General features: G+C 36.4%; 2 protein-coding genes across 2 annotated transcripts in view; one reads left to right on the top strand and one right to left on the bottom strand.

Annotated features, from left to right (window-relative positions):
* The window catches only part of kpna7 (karyopherin alpha 7 (importin alpha 8)), a 3,118-nt gene extending 276 nt beyond the window's left edge, over positions 1-2,842 (bottom strand). Inside the window, exons 1-9 of the mRNA XM_016240125.1 lie at positions 2,635-2,842; positions 2,403-2,540; positions 2,241-2,326; positions 1,893-2,161; positions 1,658-1,740; positions 1,316-1,579; positions 1,012-1,245; positions 306-488; positions 53-199 (exon numbers count right to left, since the gene is read on the bottom strand). Coding sequence (XP_016095611.1) covers positions 53-199; positions 306-488; positions 1,012-1,245; positions 1,316-1,579; positions 1,658-1,740; positions 1,893-2,161; positions 2,241-2,326; positions 2,403-2,540; positions 2,635-2,700 — 1,470 coding nt within the window. The 5' untranslated portion in view covers positions 2,701-2,842. The remainder of the gene's footprint in view (positions 1-52; positions 200-305; positions 489-1,011; positions 1,246-1,315; positions 1,580-1,657; positions 1,741-1,892; positions 2,162-2,240; positions 2,327-2,402; positions 2,541-2,634) is intronic.
* A 1,838-nt stretch (positions 2,843-4,680) lies between these two features.
* The window catches only part of LOC107556864 (metabotropic glutamate receptor 5-like), a gene marked incomplete at its 3' end in the record, with an annotated part of 15,622 nt that continues 3,402 nt past the window's right edge, over positions 4,681-16,900 (top strand). Inside the window, exons 1-4 of the mRNA XM_016240101.1 lie at positions 4,681-4,730; positions 6,187-6,925; positions 11,755-12,004; positions 12,650-12,672. Coding sequence (XP_016095587.1) covers positions 6,241-6,925; positions 11,755-12,004; positions 12,650-12,672 — 958 coding nt within the window. The remainder of the gene's footprint in view (positions 4,731-6,186; positions 6,926-11,754; positions 12,005-12,649; positions 12,673-16,900) is intronic.

Genomic DNA, 16,900 nt, shown 5'->3' on the forward strand with positions numbered 1-16,900 from the left:
AAAAAAAAATATTACAAAACTAGCCATCCTAACAAAATCTCTTGATACCCACCTCACTGAAATACTTCTCAATAAGAGCTTGAGCTGCCCGATAAACGGCATTGTTCTCATGGTTTTGAAGGAACTCAATTCGATCCAGCCCTCCCACTTCCTCCACCAACAAACAAAGCTTATCCACCTCCCCAAGTTTCTCAGCAGCCTGCAGAAGGCACAGTTAATATTTTAGCATATCCCTCACAACGCCAAGCACTGGGAGTTGCAATAGATTTTTTACATATTCTTTGAATATCACATATTAGACTCACCAAGAAAATGTTATTTATGGCATCTAGGATGACCAGGACAGTCTTGGTGTCTTTAGCTTGAAGCAAGTTCAAGATTGCCTCTAAAGCGCCACACTTGACCAGATGAACAACTTGGTCCACAGTCCCACCACTTGTGTAGTTGGTCACTGCCCATACTGCCTCCCGCTGTGTTTTGAAGTCGCCCTGCATAATTTGAAGACGTACAATAAGTGTCCCAATGCGTAGCAGATCCTGGTCAAACAAACACTGAAAAGTGGGTAGACTATGAAGAGGCATTCCCCATTATGTTTAACAAGTAGAAATCCATTTATGAATCCCAATTAGCAGCATTTACAAACATTAGTAAACGGATGCAAAAAAAAAATCAAAGACAACCATAGCAGCAATTATCAGTCAAATTATGATATAACTGCAAACATTAGAAACGGTCAAATTCTTGCACAAGACCAAATTCAGTATAGCCATTTGCGTAACGTTTTCCATATAATTACCTCAGATTTGACGAAGCATGTTAAAGTATACTTTTGCCAACTGGAAATGCAACATTTCAAGAAGCCCCAAGAGGGGCTGTTTGTATAATTGGCCTCATTTTATGCCCAGCTTTAAGAGAAGCAAGCAATCAAATTCAAGCCAGAACTTTTTATAGGCAGCTCTGCGTGGGCAAAAAGACATTCAGCATGCCAGCAAAACATCAGTTATGACATACATTCCTTAGGAGATCCACTAGAGGAGCCAACAATCCACACGTGATGAGCTGTTGGATCTGTTGGCAGGGTCCAGCTGCAATGTTGGACACTGCCCAAGCTGCCTCCTTCTGAACACTGGACTTAGGGTGTCGCATCAGCTGGGGCAAAGCACTCAACACGCCTGCGTCGATGGCTGCTTGTGTCTGCAGGTCTGAACCACTCACGATATTCCCAATCGAACGTAGTGCTGGTGTCTAGATCATATATGAGAAACTCCTTTTACGCAATTCAACACCAGAAAGTTAAAAACACTAGGGTACTTACCACCACAGTGAGTTCCTCAAATCCCAAGAGCTCAACCAACCGTGGAAGGATTCCAGTCTTGATGACCACATCAATCCTCTCATTGGGTCCATCAGTGAGGTACGAAACGGCCCAGCATGCATCAGACAGGATGGATTTGTCACTATGGTGGAGCAGTTGGATTATGGAGGGGAGCATTTGTTGGACTGCACTGAAACGAGGGAAGGGATTCTTGTTCCTACAAAGGTTTGACAGGGTCCATGTAAGGTTGCGAAGGTACCCCACCTGCAAAACATTTTGTGGGTTACATTGTGCAATTACACTTGCAAATCCAGAGGTGTGGGGTGTTCAGAAGAAACTCACAGGAGCATCTGGAGTGAGCCGTGCCAACAGTGCAGGGATGACACCACAGTCAATCAGGCCATCTCGATATGAAGGACCATCACCTAAATGGGTGAATAAACACTTTGGCAAATGGTTTTCAATTTTCAGAGCAAGTCGATAGTACATCCTTTCTGAACATTCACGTACCAAGGTCTCATCAAGCATTAGAGTACAAGTGCCACATTCTTTTAGGATGCAGATGAAGTATTCTCACCTGCAATGTTGCCAAGAGCCCAGACAGCCTGTTCACTGATGTTCAGCATTGGTGAAGCCAGCAGGGCAATGAAGGCTGGCACTGCCCCGTGCTCTACCACCTGCTGTGTGTGCCAGGAGGTGCCAGATGCAACATTAGTGAGAGACCAGGCAGCTTCAAATTGCAGCGTAGGGTCATCATTCCTTCCTAGAAACTCCACAAAGCGAGTCAGAAGTCCAGCTTCTATGATCTCCTTCAGGGGAGGGTTTCTCTCCCGAGAAAGCAGCTTCCTGAAGGCATCAATTTGAAGGTTGGTAAGGCTTTATAAAAAGTTGAGATCACGGATGAAGTTAAGACCAGTTACTGTACCTAGCTGCTTGACAACCTTGTCTCTGCTTCTCTGGGCAGTCACCGTTCACATTGGCAACAATTTCTTGAATAGTTTCAGATATGACCTTAACAAAATAAAAACGGAGTTTCAAGAGTATTGTAAAAATGTGAATTCTAATTAAAGGTTTAATTAGCAAACACCTGTTTGTTGTCAGTGTTATCAGCCGGTGACAGAGGCTCATCTCCCACAGATGAAATATTTCTCTTCTTCATAATACTTTCAACCTTGTGAGCTTTTCGAAGCTCAACGCACTCTGCAATTCTGCGGTCACGCATTTTCTGCAAGCATAGATAGGGTGTAAAGACATCAATAGATTTTAAGGTGTGAACAGTTAAAAGGGGGAAAACCTGCCAGAATGGATGCACAGCTCACCATTGGTTCCTTGCCCTTATTTTTGAACTTGGACATGCGTTTATCAGACAGATTTTCAGTAGGCATTTTGACACTCAATGCACTAGCAACAAACTTACACAAGATTTTTTAAGATCAAACGTTAACAATAAAACAGCACTGACAGCAGGAATTAGTATACAAAACCGATCTTTCAATATCAGACTCGACTGCAATAACAAGCAATGAGCTACAAAGAGCATTAAATAGACCAACAGAATTAGAATCAGGTGATAATAATTTGTAGCCTTGCCACACACCAGATCAGAGGATGTGAATCAAATGTTGTTTTATATTTTGGATCACACAACTACAGTATAATAATAAAGTCAAGTGATAACCAGCTAATGCCACAACCTGAACAAAATAAGATTTTTACCTTTTTTAAATGTTTTCTACAAAATTAAAAGTGTATGTTATTGCCATCTAGAGGCCAATAGTAATATGGTAAAATATAGAGGAGCTGTATATGCCTGTATTGATGTAGTATATGACCTTACAGAGTAATTGAATTGTATACAGTTAATTTGTAATCACTTTTATATATATTATATAAAATAACATTCATATAAAAATATGTAAACTATATAAAACATTTCATAAAAAGTTAATAATACATATATTTAAATATTTATATAAAATGTACACAAAAATAAATCTATAAAACTTTCTCTTAAACCTGTATATAAATAGCGTATTATTAATAATAAATGTATGAAAACACATCTATTCACAGCCTCAGTTGGATTTTCTTCAGAAAAACATCTGTGCAAGCATTACATATTTTACTATTAAATAGTTTAGTAGGCCTGAATAGTATGACTAGAAATATGAAGGTGATTTATAGCAGTAATTCCCAAAAACAAGTACAAATGAATATGTAAAACTGGGTTACAGTTGTAGTAAAATACAGAGGTAGATATTTACCTTATAACTTACCTTATGCTTCTCTCTTCTTTACAGCAAAACAATCTCAGATGGACTGGGCACAATCCTAGAGCTTTAAACGGAGTTACGTAAGTTTGTTTTTGACTTACAGTATTATCAATTGTTTTGGTTTTAAAGTGAATCTCTTAAATAGTGGGCAGTTTATTGATATTAATGATAAAACGAAATGATATCCTGTAAGTTATGAGTTATTTCTGCTTTGTTGTTGATGAAGGGGTACTTAAAGGGATAGTTCACCCAAAAATGAAAATGCTGTCATCATTTACTCACCCTCATGTCGTTCCAAACCTGTATGAGTTGCTTTCTTATGTTGAACATAAAAGAAGATATTTTGAAGATTGCTGGTAATCAAACAGTTGGTGGTTGCCATTGACTTCCATAGTAGGGAAAAAAACAGGTTTGGAACGACATGAGGGTGAGTAAATGATGAATTTTGGGGTGAACTATCCCTTTAAGACTAAATGATTGAGGGGTTGTAAAACAAAAAGGTGTGAAGTAGCACTAATCTGTAATAAAGAATCTAATATTCTGATTTACCAGGTGGTGGCGCTGTGCCCCGTGTCTAAGGTAAGTGGTCAGAAATTCTGCATCAGCGCTGTTACTGTCACTGCAAGAAATAGGTGAAAGAAGTCTAATAAAAGCGTTTTCTAGTTAGACTAATGTTCTAGTTGTCGAACCTTTTCATTCTGACCTTTAATTAAAAAACTATTCGGTTGAGATGTTCATGAAGCACATAAGCCGTGTAGGCTACTCCAATGAAAAATAAATAGCCTTGTAGTTTTTAAAACATATCTTAGAGGTTTATGGACATACAAATAATAATAATAATAATAATAATAATAATAATAATAGGCCTAATAATAATAATAAACTTCTACTGATTAAATTCATAAAAAATAAAAAAAAATAGGTTTAGACTTTTCTGTTACTTTTGTTTTCATAGTAACTGATTACTTCTGTATGGTTTCATCTTCGTCATGGACTGCGAGAACGAGATGTAAATATATATTATAGTCACGTGACGCGCGCGCAAGTTGTCGCTGCAGTGAACGCGCATCGCACGCGCTCATACACCCAGAGACACTTCGGTTGTGAGAACACGAGCAATGGCCCAAATTAACAACCGAACGGTAAGTTATGTTATCATTGCTGTTTTTATTATTATTAACGATGTTATTTAACACTTTTTCATCAGAGGTATAATGCCTCACGCTTAAGTTCATGGTCCTGTTTCTGTTTATTTGAACGTTCATATGTTTTATTTGTCCATCGAGTTCTTAAGTATGTGTTATGTCAAAATATGAAGTGGTATTCCGCCACATTATTGTTATTCATTGATTCAAATATACTGGTTTATGATTGACGCTTCAGACTGTATTTCAGCACCACGGAGAGCTCAGACAGCAGCGAATGCTTCTTGAATCGAGTCAATTTTATGTTTGGCACCTTTTCAGTTATTAATTTGTCTCTAACTTATTGTTGAAATGAACAATTACATAGATAAATGAAAGTACAGCAGCTACAAAAAAGAAAATAAGCTCATCAACCATAGCAAGCTTTCTATGCAGTATGCATTTCTCTGAAATGTTGAGTAACTGTTGGTGGTTTGTCACTGATCCAATTGAACAGAATGCACTTTATGAGTTTGTCCAACAATTTTGTGTTAGAAGAATTCAGAGTTTTCTGCTGAGTTGGAAAGCTGAAGATATACAGACAGTCCTGCTGTTTAAAAATTAATCATAGTTTCTTTGAAATCAGAGAGCAAGACCTACCAATAGAAGAACATAAATAGTGCTTTTATATACCAATATCAACTCTGCATTTTGAGCACAGAGGTGAGTATGAAGAATCAATCTTATTAAGTATACATGAGTTATGTGTTCATACAGTGGGTTTCTATCAGTCTATTGCAACAAAAACAGTCCCCAAATCCCTCTCCCATGTTTTCTTGACATGACATATGTTATGATTTCCCCAAGTGATCTGTAAAAGTATGAGATATAGCCCTCAGACCCTGTAAACTGAAGAAACCAGCACAATATGTTATGATATAATGGCTCACATATAAGTAACTAAAAATCATTATTGGGAATTCTGTATTTATTTCTCTGAACTATGTAACTAATTTTAATTAAATTAATCATTCATTTACAGTAATGAAAAGAGCATAATGAGGCAATATAAATATTCAGTGGCAGCAAATCCCCATAAAATCATTATCCTCTGGGTCTCGGTGTTGTGGAAAATCTCTGAGGTTTTGATTCTGAACAAATGTATGAATCAGAATCAATACATATTTTAATATTTACGTGCTCTTTGTTTCTAACAGGTCATTGTTAATGATGCATCTCATTACAAAAGATCTACCAGAACTTCTTCAGGTGCATTTCAACTTTGTTTTCCTCCTGATCTCGAGATATTTAGAGGAAGGCAGAAAAATCCTCACACTTTAGAATAAGACGTTGCCCTGGCGACAGCTCATCCTTATCACGACTCTCACAAATATGCACCTCTGTGATTCAGTGGGAGGTTGATGATCTCCAGGGGTATTGTTCTGAAGATTTCTGCTTCTTGTGACTCTTTCAGATGCCCTGAGGAACCTACCAGTATTCAACACTCTGATCTGAGAGGGCCGAGGAAATGGGGATTTTACATTTGCTGGTGTTTGTGCTGCTCGGAGACAGATTGGGTCCTACACAGTCAGACATTTTAGCGAAGGCCCAAGCCAGCGAGCGACGCGTCTTGGCACACATTCCTGGCGACATCATCATCGGGGCTCTTTTCTCTGTCCATCATCAGCCGCCGGCCGACAAGGTTCACGAGCGCAAGTGCGGCGCTGTACGCGAGCAGTATGGCATCCAGCGGGTGGAGGCCATGATGCACACATTGGACCGCATCAACGCAGACCCGCACATCCTACCCAACATCACACTGGGCTGCGAGATCAGAGACTCCTGCTGGCATTCGGCCGTGGCTCTGGAGCAGAGCATCGAGTTCATCCGTGACACTCTAGTCTCAGCCGAGGAGGAAGAAGGCATGTCTAAGTGTACAACCGAAGGTGGAGGGACTCCCATGAAAGGGAAGAAGCCCATTGTGGGGTTGATCGGGCCTGGATCCAGTTCTGTGGCCATCCAGGTCCAGAATCTCCTTCAGCTCTTCAACATTCCCCAGATTGCGTATTCGGCAACCAGTATGGATCTCAGCGATAAGTCTTTGTACAAGTACTTTATGAGGGTGGTGCCTTCTGATGCCCAGCAGGCCAGAGCGATGGTGGACATCGTCAAAAGATATAACTGGACCTACGTATCTGCCATTCACACTGAAGGTACGTGATCTCTTTCCTCGGGGAAGCATTTTTCTTCATGGTTACTATGAGATTTTCCACAACGCTTCTTAAAAGAGCTAAATCTGCCCTGCAACCCTTTTATTTTTCTTTTGAGCCTATTCATTTTTTAGTTCTGGAGGTTTAATTTCTTCCTCGCATTAGTATTTCACAAAAGTCTTCCAGTGAGAGAGGCAGATCTCCATAAGCACGTAAAACTATTATTTAAAGTGTTAAATCTCCCACGTTCTCAAAGTGAGAGATTTTCCAGAGGGATTTTATTAGGTGATAATGTATCACACTGTCTGTTGCGGTTCACCTTTATCTTGGCCTAAACAGCGAAATCTCTTTATTATTCATAGAGGGAAATGTCACATCTTTTAAGGATTCCTCATAAAGAGTTTATGTCTCTGATGCAGCATGTGCCACATGTAGTCAAGATCCAGGCATCTGCTATTCATTTTATGTACTTGTTTATTACACTTGGTGACTTGGTGAGATTAAACACCATTTAAACTGCATTAAGCCAAACTTTATATCTTAAATGTGATTTTAAATATTCTTAAATATTATATTATCTTAAATATTTAGTACCACTGAGATTTTATCTTATTGGCGTTTGAATTTGTTTTTATTTTGTATTTTCTCTTTTTTTCCTTTTGAAGGGAGTTAAGTTTTAGCGATTGCAGTTTCTTATATAATATACTGTATATCTTATAGTTTTTAATTTTCTTAATAACTTCAAGTTCATCGTAGCAAGTTCAAATTCAACTAACAAAACAGTTTTTTACTGGTTTTAGTTTTAGTTAACTAATGAATATTAAATAATAACCTGGGTGCATACTTTACTGTATGTTACAAACTCAGGCAGTATATATTATAAATATTTTTTTTTACATATATGTGACCCTGGACCACAAAACCAGTCATAAGTAGCTCTGGTATATTTGTAGCAATAGCCAACAATACATTGTATGGGTCAAAATGAAAATGTTTTCTTTTATGCCAAAATAATTTGGATATTAAGTATTAAGTAAAGATCATGTTCCATGAAGATATTTTATAAATATAATATAAATATATCAAAGCTTAATTTTTTATTAGTAATATGCATTGCTAAGAACTTAATTTGAACAACTTTAAAGGCAATTTTCTCAATATTTAGATTTTTTTTTTTTTTGCATCTTCAGATTCCAGATTTTCAAATAGTTGTATCTCGGCCAAATATTGAACTATCCTAACAAACCATACATCAATGGAAAGTTTTACAATTTAAAAAAAAGACCCTTATGACTGGTTTTGTGGTCCAGGGTCACATATATTTTATTTCATACTATTTATTTTAATTCAAGGAACGTAAAATGTAGTTCATGGTTTTAGTTTTAACTTAACTATTAAATAGTATCCCTGGTTCATTGTTTACTGAATACTACAGACTGAAGCGGTTTGGCTAGAAGATTGATGGCCTCACAGACTGGTGTTAATTGCCAGCAGGTAGTTAAATGTGGAGCCCACCCCAGTTTTCACCCACATACAGAACAAGGAGCCGTGAAATACTCCATAATGTTGATTCATTTGCTGGCATCTGTAGCTCCATTTGTATTATATCATCCTTTGACATTTGTAATTTGTGGGCTCTATTGATAAAATAGAACAAATGTTTGTTGTCACATTTGATTTGACTTGTGTTTAACCAGCTTGTCAATCAACATGCTGAACACCAGTGGAGAATAGGTGTTTTTGCCCTAGTTTAACATGGAAATAACCAGTGAAATTACTGAAGACGTATGTTAATGAAAGATGTGTGTATAATAATGAGGTTTACTGTCTTTTTATAAAAATTTATTTTATTAAAGGTATTGAAATGCAAAAGTTTCCTTTCAAACTAAGGCCTTTCAGACAATGTGTCAAGCAGCATCATACCTTTCTGCAGATTTGTCTATCTATTGTTTCATCAGGTTCAAGAGTGTCTTTGATGTTTGAAAACACCCCATGATGCTTTGCATACAGCGTACACAGAGTGAATGGTTAATAGACATGCTCATGTATTGTGTTGCTGCTGCGCTTTTGTTATGGCCTTTTTTGGCCTCACGACAGACCATAGAACAAACAGAAATCATTAGCTGAAAGGCGATCATGATGATCATTTACATCTCTTATTGATCATCTCTTATGATCATTTGCAGCTCTGTTTTCAGTGTCTGTGGGCGTTTAATGAATTTTCTTGTGCGAGTGAACACACTGTTTAAAGACTTGTCACTTCTGCAGTGTCTGTCTCTCTGTAGGAGGGAAAGAAAAGTTGAGGTCATCAGAATATCTCCGTTATTGTGTGCAGAGGTCATTTTACCCACATTTGTTATTGCTTCTTGTGACCGACCTTTTGAATTGCAGGACCACTTGTTTTCTGCCCTTTATCGAAATGCCTGTAAAATATTATGTAACTCTATTTTTTTATATATATATATATCCATTTTTATCTGAGACAGAAGGTTCTAGTGAAGTTTGAGAGCAGCGAGGGAATTAAATCACCGAACTGGCACAGAGGAATGGAGTGAAAGATTTGAAGATCTTCCCTGAGGAGAGAGATTAGAGATGAAGTCATGCGCATTTGGAAGTACACTTCTCAAATCTAAGACTTCACAGAGATGAAGAATGAGACGTGTTTGATAGTCAAGTCAAGTTATGCATAGGTTATGCTCTTAGATTGTATTAATTATCCCTTGATTATTTACACAATGGAAATACAAAAAAGGGATGCTAAATATAGAAAATATTGCTGAGTAAAGGAAGTAAAGGCAATTCTCATTTCAAAATTTTGGTATCATCATACTGATTTCTTTAGTTTTAACATACAGTTCAGGATGTTCGAGAGTAAGACAAAGCACAAAACATCATCAAAACATTGCTAATTCTTGATGCTTGTATTTTTGTTTTGCCATCAAAAGTGAAGGAGGTTGAGAAAAATGGAGGGTGATGTCATTAATTTGCATTTGTTAGTTAAAGGAAAACAAAATAATATTTAAAGGGTTAAAGGGTTACAAAACTATATTTAAAAGTAGTTAAAGTGTTACAATCATATTTACTGTAATATTAATATTTCACATTTTATCATTTAGACACTAGTTTGGGGTTTGCTAAGATTTCTTATGCTTACCAAGGCTGTGTTTGTTTGATTAAAAATACTCTAAAAACAGTAATACCGTGAAATAGTATTACAATAAAATAACTGTAATTTTCAGAAATCATTTTAATATGCTGATTTTCTTCCCAAGAAACATTTATTATTATTATTATTATTATTATGAACAAAAACGGCTGTTACGTAATTGTTTTGTAGAAACCATGATTCATTGATAAATGAATCATGTGCAAAAATATATTTAAAATAATTTTTTGTAACATTTTAATGGTGTCACTTTTAATAAATATATTACATAATTGCTGAATAAAAGTGTTCATTTCTTTTTAAAAATCTTACTGACCCCAAGGTTTTGAAATCATTATAAAAGTACAGAGACAAATATGATGGGTACATGAAAATGTACTGCATACAAGGAATGACCAATATCTGCTGCACTTTTAGCAAAAGCCCTAAATATTTTCTTGGTATAGTTCCTCAAAACTCTAATGTTAGGATGAAGAGCAATGGACATTTCTCACCTTGCAGATACAGCTTACTCACCGGAATGCTAATAGCAAGCTGGGGTTAAGTGTTTTCCTCTGGGACGTTATGGGGATGGGGGTCTCAGTGACCTTACGGTTCACATATCACCACCCTTAGGTTACAAGTCCAGACTGTTAACCACTACGCTCACTCCTAATATTTTTTAGCAAAGCTCCATCACTGGAATGATCTTGTGAATGTTGTTTTAATCCTTGTAATCTCCATTATTAGAATCTCGGGTGTAATTAAGATGCTTGTGCATTGATTTGGAAAAATCGGTCGATTTACTGTATTTGAGTGAAGTTAAGGTGTATGTTTGCTGTTTATCAAGACATCTTTGCAATTCGCACCTCATAAAATGTGTGAAGACTGGGAACATTCCTCACACAAAAGTAGGTGACCTGATTTTTATGTAAATTGGGGGAGTTTACCCCTGACACTTTACTGTTTTTCATTAGTTTTTCAAAGCATGAAAAAGTGAAATCTATTTTTATTTATTTTTATTTTACTTTTATAGAACATAAATGATATTTTCGGAGATTTGCCATAAATATGACGTTTCAATTTAAATAACTTTCAGTTCAGCAGTACAAGGTCATTTCATGAGAAATCAAAATCTCAAAATCATGAAACTCAAAATTAGCGTTCAATCTACTGTACCAAACGTTTCACTACTCCCTCAACTGACCCACCCAGTCAAGTCTTTAGATTTTATTTGTAAACACAAGAAGAACTAACGGTGAGAATAAAATGTGGGAGACTTAGTTAAAATGTCTGCTGTTCCTGAATGTGTGTAGCACCTGAAGCTCTTCATATTCTCCTGAAGATTTTAACAAGGCTTGGACTGGATTGTTTTGTGAACCAATCAAAATTACATTTGTGATGGCCATTTCTGTCACAGTTTCATTATAGCTGTACAATTCCAAGCTAATTTATATTAAAAATAAGAAATTATTTGATATAAATATTTTATTAAATAAATGTTTAATTAAAATTGTAATAAAATAATATTAAATATAAATATATTTTATAGACAATATAATATAATATAATGATTTTATCCTTTAAATATCCACAAACTTCAGCATTGTCCCTGAAACTGGTATGATGGTGTGATGGCCCAAAGTTTTTGAACATGTTTCAAGCTTAAAAATCATTCAATCTTCAGGGAACTACGGTGAGAGTGGAATGGAGGCCTTCAAAGACATGGCAGCAAAGGAGGGCATCTGTATTGCCCACTCTGACAAGATCTACAGCAATGCTGGAGAGCAGAGTTTCGACCGTCTTCTCGATAAGCTCAGGAGCCACCTGCCCAAAGCTCGTGTGGTGGCATGCTTCTGTGAGGGCATGACCGTACGTGGCATCCTCATGGCCATGAGACGCCGCCGCCTAGTTGGAGAGTTTCTGTTGGTTGGCAGGTGAGTTACCCAAAACATGAACTCTATGCACATGGATTTATATTTTTAGCAGACATTTCTTATCAAAGCAACGGCAAGAAAACACTCCTGAAATTGTGCCTGTGAGCTGTGGCAAGCACTCTTGGCAGGTTTGGAAAACAAATCTTGTTTTTTTTTCTCAAAGTGTAGGAGGTGTATTAGAAAAGCTTACTGTACATCTATAACACTTACTGCTGCAGAAAAAAACAACTATGCAGGGTAGTTGCCACAAGTTTTACTCCAGTGACTATTTCTCAAGAGTATAATTAGTTTTGAGTATATTTGTTTTTTTATTTTATATTCTGTTTAGAAACATACAATAGAGTCATGAATATCTAATTAAAATTTTTCACTGTAATTGCCCAGGAAAAAGTTTCCTGATATTGGGGCCTGTTGTCATATTATATGGGGTATATTACACTATTTTTACACTACCATTCAAAAATCTGGGGTCAGTGCAGCCTGTTATTACAATTTAAAGTAATTTTGATTCAAGTTTCACTCAAATTCAAAACCTTATAGTTACTGAGATGTACCTCATGTGATGACATCCCAGTGTGACAACTAGCCCCAGTCACTCCTGTCTTCTGCATCTTCTTTACTGCATGTTATCTTGTGTTCATTTAGTGCTTTTTCCACAGAGATTGTGAGTCAGATAGGGTCATGCCATCAGCCAATTCTGTAGCCAATTTCAAAGATACATTTGAATTTCCACCCACGGCTGTTGATCGTCATCTGCAACTCTTTGCTTGTGTGTGTATGTGTGTGTGTGTGTGTGTGTGTGAGAGAGAGAGAGAGAGAAAATCAAGATGGATCAAAACATGGAAGCAAGTCTCATCTTTCTGTCTCTTATCACCACAAATGTTGCCATCACCATCATCATCATCATCACCATCACAGTCATCCACTGCTGAAGCAAGGTATGTGATTTATGTTTATTTCAGTGATAGGCACTTGAGTCATGTTATGATTAAGTCTTGAGTAAGCCTGTTGATTCTGTAATGAGGACTTGAGAGGTTCAGTCACACCGAAATAATTCTGTAATGCTGGATCTGGTTTTACAAGTACAGATTGTCTCTTAAATACTCTTACACACGTCAACTTTACCTAATGGGTTCTCTTCCCATCGAAGAAAGCCATCAGAGACGCTTCAGTTATTTGTGAAAGATTACTAATTCACCATTCAGTGACTGACAGAAAAATAATTGTATGTGACAGATCCTGTGAGAAGAATATATTAAGAGTTTGACTAGGCATCGACATCTTGAAAAATGTGCACGTGCGGTGCTATTCATAGTGTCAAATGAAGTAAGAAATTATTCTTCCCATTTTTAATCTCCTGGAGTGTGACAACTAAATTACCTATTTTTAGCTTCACCCCCAATGCAGTTCTGGCTGTTCCATTAATAAATCGCTTGTGGATATTACGGACTGAAATAATGTATTATGTCTTTGAGATATTAAACTAAGAATAATCCCTCCAATTTCTGCTTCTGTTCAGGAGCTCTTCAGTTGAATAATTAGACGTTTACTCATTGGTGGACGTGTTTTATAAACTTTTAGAAGTGAAGTGTGTCGTTTTTTGCTGTTGGGAGTGTTTGGGAGAAGTGCACGCTTCACCTTTGAGCTTACAATAAATTGACTTCACCTTCTGCTAAATGGGAATGAGAGGAAAAAATACAATTGCTAATATATCAATTGCAACCTAAAAATGGTAACATGTAAATTAAGTGGTTTTATTCAACAAAATATTTTGAAACATATGCCAAATAGATAGCATTTGTTGGCATAAATCTGATATTATTTTCTGTCCTTAATATAGCAGATTCCCACATAAACGTGCATGTGTTATTTCTCTGTCGGTTAATTGTTAACAGATTAAAACTGTAATTCGTGTACATTCCAAAACGTGAAACGTCCACAGACAAATTTTTATTTTTTTGTATATAAAGCATGATGAGCATCATTATTTATTTGTTTATTTGTCTGTTTATTTATAATATTCAATAAAAAAAAATCACCAATAACATTTCAAAACTTTTTTTAAAGGGGTGGTTGACTGTTTTTTTTTCTAGGCTTGATTGTGTTTATGGGGTGCAGTCTACCATGTGCTAATTCTTGTTTTTAAAAAAAAAAAAGCATTATTTTTCACATAACTTTCCTTTATTCTACACCGCTCTGTCTCTTCTCATTTGAACGCGCAGATGAGTTCCTGTTTTTATGAAGCCCCTCCCTTAGAAATACACGATGGGTTCAGATTGGTTAGCTGGCCCAGTGTGTTGTGATTCGCTAAACCGCCAGTGCGTGTCTAAACATCCCGCCCCTCACCTCAGCGGCATGTGCTCCGGTGATGTATTGTAAACAATGACGTCGTCAGTATTGCTTATCAATTTGAGCCCAATTGAGACGCAGAGAGTATTAGTGAAGAGGATCGCACAGACCCTGCACAAACACGGCTCCTAATGGTATGTTTTTTTTGTTGTTGTCTCATACTTTTAGATACGCTGTTATTTGTACTTAAAGTGTATAATTGGAACAGTTTATTGGAGCTGACGAGATGATGATCAGGAGAGAGAGAGAGAGAGATGCAGAGCAGAGCGTGTGCAGAGAGGGGGGCGCGAGGAACAGGATTAAGATTAAGAACCGCTGTTTTAGAACATTGATTTTGAAACTTGTGAATCCATTAGAATCGTTACAAGACAGAATTGCTATTCATATATGAATAGATGTTTTTGTGCACCCCTAGTTTTGACGACATGGCAACAATTCTTCCTCTTCTCTAAAGCAGCACAACATGGCCTCACCCCCTTCGTTGCATGTTCCCAGGGGCGGGGTTTATGTAAATTTCTGGGTTTGTGATATCACGAACCCGGGAAGTAACTCGATGTAGTCTCTACGAGCCGTTTTTGTTGGCATTAAACTGCCAGAATTTTAAACAGATATGGTTTATGCAACATTACACACTAACTAACATTAAAAAAATTAAATCGCAATCAACCACCCCTTTAAAGCATAAAACATTTTTGTGAGATTTAGAATTTTGTAATCTGTTCATATATCCAATAGTAATTTATAAACGGCACTCTTTAAATGATTTTTGGGGTATTTTTACAATACCCAAACAAACTCCATTATTTTGAGATCATCTCTTTTTAATAACTTTAGAACCAGATGACATCAAAGTATGCATCTGGAAAATCATTGTTTTGGTAAAGTTTAACAGGCCAGTTAATTTGTTCTGTGATAGGGGCCTATATTTTGCTTATTTATGTAGTTTCTGAATATTTAAAGAGGATCTATTTCAGAAAATGGTGTCATGGTCTTTATTCTGGGCCTCTGGGCATTCCACACAGCCTGGGTGCTGAGAGAAGATGCCATGTTTATGGGGGTGCCAGTGTGTGTGCGTGGGTGAGGTGTGTTTGCGTGTGCATGAGTGGATGACCAAGTTTGTGTGTGGGTGTTTGATGAGGTGTCAGACACCAGCTCCAGGATAGGTAGCGAATGTTGAGTTTTTTTCTTTGGTTCAGTGAGAATATGGCCACTGTGTCTCTGTTCCAGTTTATTGATCTCTATGTGGCTACAAAATTGATAAAGTGTCTCAAGACGATAACAAAAAAACTAAATGTGCTTTCTTTGGTATATTGGTTGCGTTCTGATTTGGTGTGCATGCATGTTTGCTTTATTTAGCATTAATTCATTGAAAAATTTGTTTAAAAATGACCAATATATTATTACCAAAATATATTTAAAATATATACTAAATGTGTTATAACCAGTGTAATCTTCTTATTAAAAATAGATTTTGTTTGTTATGCCAAAATATATTACAAAATGTATTTCAAGGGGCATGAAAATACATTTCCAAAATTCAAATATTAATATTAATTTACCAGTATTAAACATTTTTGGTAAATGCAGTTTTTTTTTATTTGGACAATATATATAAAAATAATATTAAAAATATATTTTAAAAAATGTCCAACAAATATAGGAGTAAATATGCGTAACTAAAGCATATGGAAAATATATTTATGTAAAATGTACATTTGCAAAAACAAAAAAGGCCATTTCTATATAATTTTTAAAATATATCTACAATACATTTAAAAATATATATGGTATTTTTTTTATTAGCATATGGGACTGCAGTGCGAGTTGATCCGATTCCTTACAAAAGCAATTGTTACCAAAGGCTGTTTGTCAACATCCCCACTCAGCAGCCTATTGCCAGCCATGGAAACAGTGATGTCCAGGCTCCTCCGTTTCACAACTGAATGACTTTCAATTATTTACTAATGAGCAGTTTGCAGACTGTGCCCAGCCATCTGTCTCTAGTGAGTGTGAGGACACTATTGTATTCTGTTGTATTATCTGTCAAAATGTTCATCAGTGAAGTGTGCACAAGAGCTGATCTATTGCTGATGAGGGCTGATCTGACTCCCACCGCTGCTGGGGATGGATAAAAATGTAACCTAATTTAATCATCAGTTTCACTTTGCGGCTTCTTTGCAGCATTTGTTGGTGTAAATCTGATATTATTTTCAGTCCTTTATACAGCAGCTTCCCACATAAATGTGGGTGTGTTATTCCTCTGTGGGCTAATTGTTAACAGATTAAAACTGTGATCCGTGTAGATTCCAAAATGTGAAAACGTTTTTTGTGAAACGTTGACGTATAAAGCATAGAAACTTTTATTATTATTAATTCTTACTAAATCCAGATTTCGTAATTTTATATGCTCTAAAACCTGACCACATCTGGATGAATTAAAAAAGGTAACACTTTGTAATAAGGTACCATTATTTTACATTAGTTACTGCATTAACTAACAATAACTAATAATGAGCAACACATTTGTTACGGTATATAAAGTTAGTT

This window comes from Sinocyclocheilus grahami, unplaced genomic scaffold (genome assembly GCF_001515645.1).
Source record: "Sinocyclocheilus grahami isolate Dianchi unplaced genomic scaffold, SAMN03320097.WGS_v1.1 scaffold581.1, whole genome shotgun sequence".
In the NCBI taxonomy this organism is placed as follows: domain Eukaryota; kingdom Metazoa; phylum Chordata; class Actinopteri; order Cypriniformes; family Cyprinidae; genus Sinocyclocheilus; species Sinocyclocheilus grahami.